General features: G+C 47.6%; 1 protein-coding gene across 1 annotated transcript; it reads left to right on the top strand.

Moving 5' to 3' along the window:
• The first annotated feature begins 1,140 nt into the window (after nucleotides 1-1,140).
• Nucleotides 1,141-1,661, top strand: LOC140395927 (small ribosomal subunit protein uS10-like). The gene has a single exon (XM_072483976.1). It carries the CDS (start codon nucleotides 1,267-1,269, stop codon nucleotides 1,624-1,626), a length of 360 nt encoding a protein of 119 aa, XP_072340077.1. The 5' UTR covers nucleotides 1,141-1,266; the 3' UTR covers nucleotides 1,627-1,661.
• Nucleotides 1,662-10,159: the final 8,498 nt, after the last annotated feature.

The raw sequence follows: 10,159 nt of genomic DNA, 5'->3' as shown, positions 1-10,159 counted from the left end.
AGTTCTGAAGCACAAGTCTCCAGTACTATTGCCAGCATATTGTCAGGGCCCATAAGGCCAAACTAAAACTGCAGTGCACTGCTGAGGGAGTGCATATCTGCCTGAGGAACTGTCTTTCGGGTGAAACTTCAAATTGAAGGCCCCCATCTGGTCGTTCAAAATAGCTGATCATCTATTTCATCGGTGCTTGTGGGATTTTGCCTGCTACGTTCACTGACACAACAACAGTAACCACATACTAGTCTAACTCCTTGTTTTTGTGCTAGTTTGTGAGTGTGATGTTCAGGCAACTTTTTCCCTGTGGACTTCAGGACCCTGCTGTCAGCCTCAGACCTCTGCACTTGGGGGAAACAGTCACCACGCATGATTTTCCCTGAATTAGCCAACTAGTCCAGGCGGTGTGACCACTGTCCAACGCAGGATGGTGAATGGGCTGTCAAAGATGGAGACCCAATTAGAGCCCTCCCACCAAGGCCCCCCTGATAGACATCAATTCAGGCGCGAAGCTGAGAAGCAGTGAACCGATGCTTTAATAAGCTAAATATGTGCCGACCTGTAGCTCCTCCCGCACTGCAGGGCTGACCCAGGTCAACAGGCTTTATACCTCCACAGCTGGGCGGAGCCACAGGCGGAGCCAACAGCAGCACCAATAATAACATTCCAACAGTACAACAGCAACAACCAATAACAGAACAGCAATAGCAATAAGTATATACAACAGTGGAGATAACAATACTAATAGAACAGTAGAACATATACACAACAGCCTTACGTAGCCATACGTGGCTCACCACACACCACCCCCCTCCCCCCCAGCTGGGAAGCAGTTGAGGGGGGGAGAGAAAATGGAGGCACTCTCTCTGCAACGTTGCAAAAATTAAAATAAAACAACTGAAGGAGCAGCCGGACTATCTTGTGGAGGGGAAGCCTGCAACTGTTTTTTAAAATTCATTTCTGGGACGTGGGCATCGCTGGTGGAGCCAACGTTGATTTTTCATTCCTGTTTAAGAGTCAACCACATTACTGTGGATCTGGAGTCATATGTAGGCCAGACCAGGTAATAACAACAGATTTCTAACCCTAATGGTCATTGCGAAGCAGGCGGATTTTTAGTGACAATCGACAATGGTCACCGTTGCTCTTCCAGTTGTGATTGCGGCCTGAGTGCAGGTTGGCAGGCTCTGTACGCTCCTGGCTCACCGCTGTTCGTTCACTTTCAGAGTCTCAAGCTAAGAAGTCGACGGATAAGTCGGTCAGGAAGTTACCATGGCATTTAAAGATCCTGGCAAAGTACCTGTCGAACAGGAGGTCGCAATTCACCGAATTAGAATTACCTTGACCAGCCGGAACGTAAAATCACTTGAGAAGGTTTGTGCTGATCTAATTCGTGGTGCCAAAGAGAAGAATCTGAAGGTCAAGGGACCTGTTCGCTTGCCCACCAAGGCTCTGCGTATCCCAACAAGAAAGACTCCTTGTGGTGAAGGTTCCAAAACCTGGGATCGCTTCCAAATGAGGATCCACAAGCGTCTGATTGATTTACACAGTCCATCTGAAATTGTGAAACAGGTCACCTCCATCAGTATCGAGCCTGGTGTGGAAGTGGAAGTTACAATTGCTGATGCCTAAATGTCTATGGAAATAAGTACAATAAAATACATTTAAAATCCCCCCCAAAAAAGACAATGGTCATCGTTAGACTTTTAATTCCAGATTTTAATTGATTTCAAATTTCACCAAATGCCATGGTGGGATTCAAACACAGATCCCCAGAGCATCAACCTGGGTCTCTGAATTGCCAGCCCAGTGACATACCAGTACACCGCGGCCTTCCCTGAAGCCGGGGATAGGCTGGCAGGAAAGGCCTTTAAGCCTGGTCGGTGCATTGGCCCCAGGAGCCCAGCCGTCTCCTGGCAACTGCATTGACCCTCACATCCCCTGCGATGGCCTGAAGGTCAACTGAAAAATCCAACTGCCTGTAGCCCTTCTACCCCTCTGCTAACCCCCCCCCCCCCCCCCCCCCCCCCCACCCCAACCCCATGAGTAAATAGCCCAGGAATGAACCTCCCACCTTTGATCCTGTTGCTGTCTTTGGCAGTCTTAGAATTTCAGCCCTCAATGTTGGTGTGTGAATAATCCCTTAACTGAATCTAACTACAGAAAATCTGGTTCCATGCCAATAAAAAGATTTTAAAAAAAAGAAAATCCGGTTCCTGTGGGTACACATTCAATGGAAGACATTTGCCAGCCTTGGCCCTGGCAGTAACACACTCACTACTGATTCAGAAGGTTGTGTTTTCAAGCTCCAGTGTAAAACCTGAGCAGGACGACCAAAGCTGAAGCTCCAACGTAGCACCGAGGGAGTGCTGCACTGTCAGAGGTGCAGTCCATCTGATGTAATGTTAATCCTCTCAGGTGGATGCAAAATACCTCACTATTTCCACAAATAGCGTTGGGGGGGGGGGGGGGGGGGGGGGCGCGAGGGGGGGGGGGGGGGGCGAGGGGGGGGGGCGAGGGGGGGGGGTGAGGGGGGGGAGGTGGGGGCGGGGGTTTGGGGGGAGGGTGGCTCTTCCCGGGTCAATATTTATTTCTCAGCAGACACCTAAGAACAGATTAACTGTTACCACCAATTTTGCTGTCTATGGCAGCTTGCTGTGCACTAAATTGACTGCCTCGATTCCTACAGCAGAGACAAAACTTCAATAGATACTTTGTTGGCTGTGGAGTGCTTTTGGACGTCCTGAGGCTGTGAAAGGCGCTACATAAATGCGAGTCTTTCTTTCCATTTTCTACCAAGCAAGTAGTACACGCGTCATCAATGAGGTCTTGTAGCCCAATGGGTACTGACCCTGCCTCTGGACCAGAAGCTCTGACTTCATGTTCCACCACTGGACTTGATGGTGAAAGGAGATACAATCATAACTAGGACAAACAGGTTGAGAATCGTCCTTCTAATACATTGACTGTAGCAGCTAGTACGATTGGGAGAGATCCCTGGTCGGCCATGCGATGGAAAGAACATTGGTGCCTTTACCATCAAGGTCCACAGCGCCAGACTGCATGCATGTAAAAGTGCATGTTGCCACAGCAACTTGGACTCCATGAGTGAACTGTAACGCACCACGTCACTGTCATGTTGCCAATTTCTTGCTCTTCGAAAACACAAGCAGGGAAATAAATCTGTTGTTCTATTCGCAACTCGGTAGCAATTAATACTATTGGAAGAATTCACTCTACTGATGGAACCAGTGGCCAGAGGGCAGTGTTTTTGTAAAGATGAAGAAAAAAATGAATTGAATGAGCTAAAAATAAACTCAAGAAAAGCCACCACGGGAAATGTAGAGAGGAAGATGCCTGTCAAGTAAATTTTGCAATCTTGCCTAGCATGCAATGGCAAACCTGGCTGCAGTGAAGGTTTGAAGCTCCTCGATTCTGCCAACATATGACTAGTTCTAGAACTCAAGATGTCAAAAGAAACAGTGGGCAGCATGGTGGCACAGTGGTTAGCACTGCTGCCTCACGGTGCCGAGGTCCCAGGTTCGATCCCGGCTCTGGGTCACTGTCTGTGTGGAGTTTGCACATTCTCCCCGTGTTTGTGTGGGCTTCGCCCCCACAACCCAAAGATGTGTAGGCTAGGTGGATTGGCCACGCTAAATTGCCCCTTAATTGGAAAAAATTGATTAGGTACTCTGAATTAAAAAAAAAGATATCAAAGAATGAAAATCAAACACTGGATACTAATGGCTACAAATCAAACATCGATGCTGTGCCCATAGTCTTTATTGGTATTGATTTGTGAATTGATTTTTCAAAAACTGTATTTTATGGATAGATCCCCTGTGATTAAACAGTAATAATTAAGGTAATACTCCTTCAGCAGCACCGTCCAAATCCACAACCTCGACTAACCTGGATAGGCAGGGGCAGCAGCTGCCTGGGAACACCACCACTTGCAAGTTCCATCCAAGTCATTCACCATCCTGGCTTGGAGATATATCGGCGTACCTTCACTGTCACTGGGTCAAAATCTTAGCACTCCCCCTCCAAAAGCACTGTGGAAGTACCTACGCATCTGTGTTAGAATGTTCCGGCACTCCTCCACCCTTTCCCGCGACCCTGCAATTTTCAGGTGCTTAAGGTTTCCGTGGGAACACTGCTGCTCTTGTGAGAGGGCAGTAGGTGGTTGGCTGACATTTCAGCTGGTGTTACATGGTGGTTTGCTGTGTCAACTAGGCACAGGAACCGGGATATCAACCCTCCAGGATTTCGCTTGAGTCTCCGAGAATTTGGCAGCATACTCACACGGGTTTGCTTGTCGTGCGCCCCACATGGTGAGTCCCCATGTCCCCATGAGATCTTTATAGGTAATAATTGCCCACTTTAGGGCCTCAGTTGGCAGCAGGGTGGGAAGACCATCCACAGGCCTTCCCACCATGGACATAATTGGGGTGGAGTGCAGCGGTGTCCCCACCCAGCACCCTCCTGTCTGATTAACTGCACCCCCACCATCAAAGTTGCCACAGGGGAAGGGCAGCACAGTGGTTAGCATTGCTGCTTCACGGCGCTGAGGTCCCAGGTTCGATTCCGGCTCTGGGTCACTATCCGTGTGGAGTTTGCACATTTTCCCCGTGTTTGCGTGGGTTTCGCCCCCACAACCCAAAGATGTGCAGGGTAGGTAGGTAGGCCATGCCAAATTGTCCCTTAATTGGAAAAAAAACTTGCGACAGGGTAGGGCATTAACTTTTGCCCGTTTCAGGTTGATGATCTTTCAATGCAACTGGGAAAAGTTTGAAATGTAATAGTGAACGCTTACTCTGTTTTTCTCTCTCCATAGATGTTGCCTGACTGGCTGAGAATTTCCAGCATTTTCTATTTATATTTCAGATTTACAGGACACACAGTTTTTTTGCTGGTATAAATCTTGCTCAGTTTAAAGTGTAATGGTAATCCTCCTGTCTACCTCCATCACTTCCGTTAATTATTATAGGCCTGGATCTTTGCAGGGTCAGAAAGGTTCTATGGACATTCAAAAATGGCGGGCAAGGCACAAATGTGGATGTTCCACCCTATTTCCTACAGATGAAAATTTTGCTGGTGACGGAAAGGGGCAGGGCATGATTCCCAGATAAGGGAAGGCTGAACCCAGCAGGGCCAATTGAGCTCAATGCGAAGTTTAAACAGATCCCATTTTGACTGTTGCCTTAACCCACATTGTGAAATTATGAATTTATGGGGATGACATAAATACTCTTGAAGGGTGGATAAGTGTCATGATCTGAAGTTAATTAAGACCCAGCAGGTGTCAGTGCATGTTTAAAAAAAACATTGTTCTAGCAATTTCAATAATTGTTTGTTGATTTTTCACTCAGGGTTCTTTTGGGCAGAGTGGTGTTTTGGGTTCCCAGTTTGACTGGCTGCTTAAAAAGGGTATTAAGAGATTAAGCTGTCTTTGACATGCAGTATGAATAGAAATGTTATTGTTTCTGTAAGAAATTGAACACTTGAAAATCGCTTATTGTCACAAGTAGTCTTCAATGAAGTTACTGTGAAAAGCCCCTAGTCACCACATTCCGGCACCTGTTCAGGGAGGCTGGTACGGGAATTGTACTGTGCTGTTGGCCTGCCTCGGTCTGCTTTAAAAGCCAGCTATTTAGCCCAGTGTGCTAAACCAGCCCCACTTGAGATTTAAAAAAACTTTGAATGGGCTTTCATTAATAGAAATTTTCTTACTATCAAGTTTGTATAGCGAGCGATGTATTCATTTTTTAGAACTTTATTTTATTTAATCTCACATGGCTCCTGAGGTCTGCCTAGGATAGACATTTTAGCATGATTTGGCAGGGGGGGTTTAAGGGACCATGGGGTGGGTGAAAGAGCATGGGATTGGATGAGTTGGCAAAACTTGGCAAGGAAGGTATAAGGGGACGTGGTTGGATGGGTGACATTAACCCACAATGTGGGAATCACAAATTTATGAAGGCGAAGGGCTGGGGAGAGGGTGAGGATAAGGGTTGAAGGGCCAAAAATCTTAAACAAAACTCGGGTGAAGTCCCAGAGAACTGAGACATGCCATCTAACCGGCCCATCTCGGTATACATCTGCCCCTGCTTCCATCCATTCTCTGCTTCTGGAGTTTACAGGCCAGCATTCATGTACCCAATCTTCCCCACCAACCACCCTCCCACTTCTGAATTGGGAAACTTCTCGACTTGAGTTACCCACCTCAGCAGCCAAATTCCGGGATCAGCCTCTCCTGAGGCTACCCATAAATCTTTCGCTGATACTCACTGTCATACACACGCTGATACACACCACCAGACATTGCGGCTGACTATTATCAGTTTACTAGCACTTTAATCATTGCTCACCAGCAGTGACTGTGAAACGAAGGGGGAAAATGCAGCAACAAAATGTTTAATCTTTTCTTTCTCCAATACAGAACGATGGGTAAGGTAGCCACAGTCCCAGATGACTGCTTTTCCCTTTGAGTGCGAGAGCTGACTGGTGGTGATTTAACCTCAGGATCACCACATCTGAGGTGAGGGGCAAGGTTGAGAAGGCAGGCGGTGCTGGGGTCTGCCAGCTGCAGTTTCCGGCACAGCCAAGTACACCCCTGCTGGCAATGGGAATCTCCGTTCCCACAGTTGGCCAATGGGCCAATGTTGATGGGAAACCCGCGTGGGAGCACTGCCACCAGACCAGGCAATTCCGCTGATGGAGAATTCCACTGAGATTTCATGAATAACACTAGCCGGTTTAGGAATTGAACCCACGCTGCTAGCCTTGCACTGCATCACAAACCAGCTATCTAGCCAAGTGAGCTAAACCAGCTTCACAGAATGGTGGGTACCAATATGCTGATGGACATGAAGTTATCAATAATTTCTCCTAATGACTTTCTCTGAGGTAAAAACAGTACCAATTTAATCAGAATAGCTCCTGTTAATCGTATCAAACAAAGGTTAAATAAACAGCAGGTTTAAATTATTCATTTGGTTTTCTAATGTGGAAGTAAATCTCTCAGCTGTGGCTTTTAATAGCTTTCTTTCCTTTGTGTCAGAAGAGGTTCATAGCTCCCACTTCGGGGACCTGAGGATAAAGTCTAATCTGACAGGCCCAGGATTGAGGAGTGTTGAATTCTGGTTGAATGCGGGCACCATCTTTTAAAGAGATTTTAAATTCAGACACCGTCTGCCCTCTCAGGTCGCCCAATGGTACTATTTTATAGAATAATAGAATAATTGAATTCCTAGGGTGCAGAAGGAGGCCATTCGGCCCATCAAGTCTGTAATGACCCTATGTAAGAGCACCTAGGCCCACTCCCACGTAAACCCACAACCCCATCTAAAAATTTAACCTGCACATCTTTAGGACTGTGGGCGGAAACCGGAGCACCCGCAGACACAGGAAGAAAGTGCAAACTCCACACAGACAGTCACCCGGGTCCCTGGAGCTGTGAGGCAGCAGTGCTGACTACTATGCCGCCCCCAGATTATTCATGGAAAATTGCTACCCCAAGTTATGGAATGACGCAATAATTATAATCTTCCATTCATTTTGGAAGTCAGGACTTACCTGCACAAGCAGGACGGACTACATCTAAATCAGAGCGGGCCCAACATCCTTGCTGGTGGGTTTGCTAGTACTGTTGGGAAGAGTTTAAACTAGTTTGGCAGGGGGAGGTAACGCAGACTGATAGCAGAATAGGGACACAGTATAGGTTTGAAGAAGGGCAGGGCATTTCACTTGCCATCATGACCAAGATTCAACCAACATCACTGAAAATTTTTATTTGATCGGTATCTCATTGCTGTTTCTGGGAGCTTACTGTGTACAAATTGGCAGCCGTTTTTCTATATGGTTCAGCTCTTGAGTGGTCGATTGTTGGCTGCTATGGTGCTGATGCTTCTAGAGGTCAGGCGAAATGTTCAGGCTTCAAAGTTTGTTTCAAATGCGATGCAATAATCATTGTCTGAGACATGGCACGTGTGCCCATGAGAAGCCACTTGAGTGACATTTTATTAGCAAAAAGGTCAACATCAACAAAGATTTGAAAATCAACTTTGTAACATTCCACATATCACACTAACTATTAAAAAACAAGGAAACATCACTGTTCCATATTGATACCAATACAAAGCTATATCAGCTCATTTGCACAAAGCAAAACCCAACACACGGTATCAGCCCTCGCAGGTTCCTCAACAGAAACGGAGGAAAAGTCTGAGAATGTGTTATCATGTCCAGAACTTTGTCGTAGAAATTATCATTCATCAATGCGATACTTGTTGGTTGTTCCACATACCAGTGCCGTTCTCCACCCAGGAGCCAAGCTGTGCAGACTCTCCCACACAGCCCAATCTCACCTGAACCAAATCCTGGCATCCACATATTCACTGGCACTCAAGGTGCAGTTGAACATTCTTGACTTCCAGCGTGTTTTACCTGCAGTGACGTGTTAGTTACATGCAGCACTCACCACACCAGCAACAAAAGCATCAGCAACCTGTTAAAGCATTCCTTCAACATCCCCGCCACATTGCTCATTTGGAACAATGTCGCACGCCAGGTCCTGCAGCATCTTCAAACCGGATTTTCTTCTGGACTCATTCCTCCCCTCTGTGTCCGGTGTTCCAGGTCCCAGGTAAGTTAGGAAAAATGGTCCTTCTTGGCAGGATACAGAAAAAGAAGGAAACAGCAGCAGCAGCCTCCAGGCATTTGCAGCTACACGCAGTGGCAAGCAGCAAACACAACCTGCAGCACTAGCACTTGAGAATATTTTGTTTATTATTTATTCAAAAAAAATATTTTTACTAAAGTTTGCATTTTTTACACTGTATACAAAAAGAAAAAAAAATTGGATGAGACAGTAACAGTTTACATGTTGTTCCTTTTTGGTACCCCTCTCCAACACCCCCCCCCCCCCCCCCCGCCCCCAATTTGCTCCCCTCCCGGTCCCTCCTTCCCCTACTTCCCCTCTTCTGCTATTTCCAGGTCTTATCCTAGGCCCTTTCTTTCACCGTAGGTGGTTTGTTTAACCCCACAACTTTGGACATTGCCTCGAAGAAGGCTGTCCAGAACCAACAAGCCTGGGACTTGCCCAGAACATAGGAACATTGTAGGCCGGGCCTCTCTGGCATTGTTCACGTTTGTCCTCCACATCCGGGAAGAACCTGCTCATTCAGGTTCTTTTCAGGTGTGCTCTGTGCACCACATTTAGCTGCATGAGGCTTAGCCTTGCGCAAGTGAGGTGGAGTTGACCCTGTTCAGTGCTTCGTTCCAGAGTCCCCACCCTACATCCGTCCCTAACTTTTCCTCCCATTTCTCCCTTGTTCTGTCCAGTGGGGAGTGGGTCCTTTCTAAAAGTCATGCATATATGTCCTCGCAGTCCCCTATCGCAGACTGTCCGTATCCAATAATTCCTCCAATATTGTCTCTCGGGGCCCGAGGGTACATTGTCCTCTCCTTGCGGAGAAAGTTTTTGATTTGCAAATGTCGGAGTTCCTGTCCATTCGGTAGTTCCAGTCTCTCCGTCAGCTCTTCTCTGGTCGTTAGTTTGTCCCCCGTGTAGTTGTCCCTAATTGTCAGTATCTCCCCGTCCCGTCTCCGCCTGTTTAAGGTGGTGACTAGCATGGCTGGTGGGAACCTGTAGTTGCCACAAATGGGGGCCATGGTGGACGCCTCGGTTAGCCCGAAGCGCTGACTCATCTGGTTCCAGGTTCTTAGTGTTGCTCTACCACTGGACTGGTTGAGTGCTTTGCTGGCGGGGATGGGAGTACTGTCGTGGCGAGGACCCAGACAATCGTCCCTGTGCAGGAGGACTCTTCCAGCTTCACCCATCCCGTGTTTGGTTCCCCCTCACTCTCTTGGCCATGGCTGCCCAGTGGTAGTATTGCAAGTCCAGGAGGGCCAAGCCTCCCATGCTTCTTCTCCTTTGCAGTGTTGTTTCACGGATTCTCGGGTTCTTCCCCCCCACCCCCCGCCCCCCACTACACAAACGATTGTGTTGGTCCGAACGCTCGCCTTGGGGGCGTTGTACAGGAGTTTCACCCATGAGGTGAACTCTGTCCCTAGCCCAAACTGCTCTAGTACCTCAGGTACTACCACTCGACTCTGTCGAAGGCCTTCTTTGTGTCCAGGGAGACGATCGACTCTGGTGTTC

Source organism: Scyliorhinus torazame, chromosome 19, assembly GCF_047496885.1.
Source record: "Scyliorhinus torazame isolate Kashiwa2021f chromosome 19, sScyTor2.1, whole genome shotgun sequence".
Lineage (NCBI taxonomy): Eukaryota > Metazoa > Chordata > Chondrichthyes > Carcharhiniformes > Scyliorhinidae > Scyliorhinus > Scyliorhinus torazame.
This window is presented reverse-complemented; position numbering and strand designations above follow the sequence as displayed.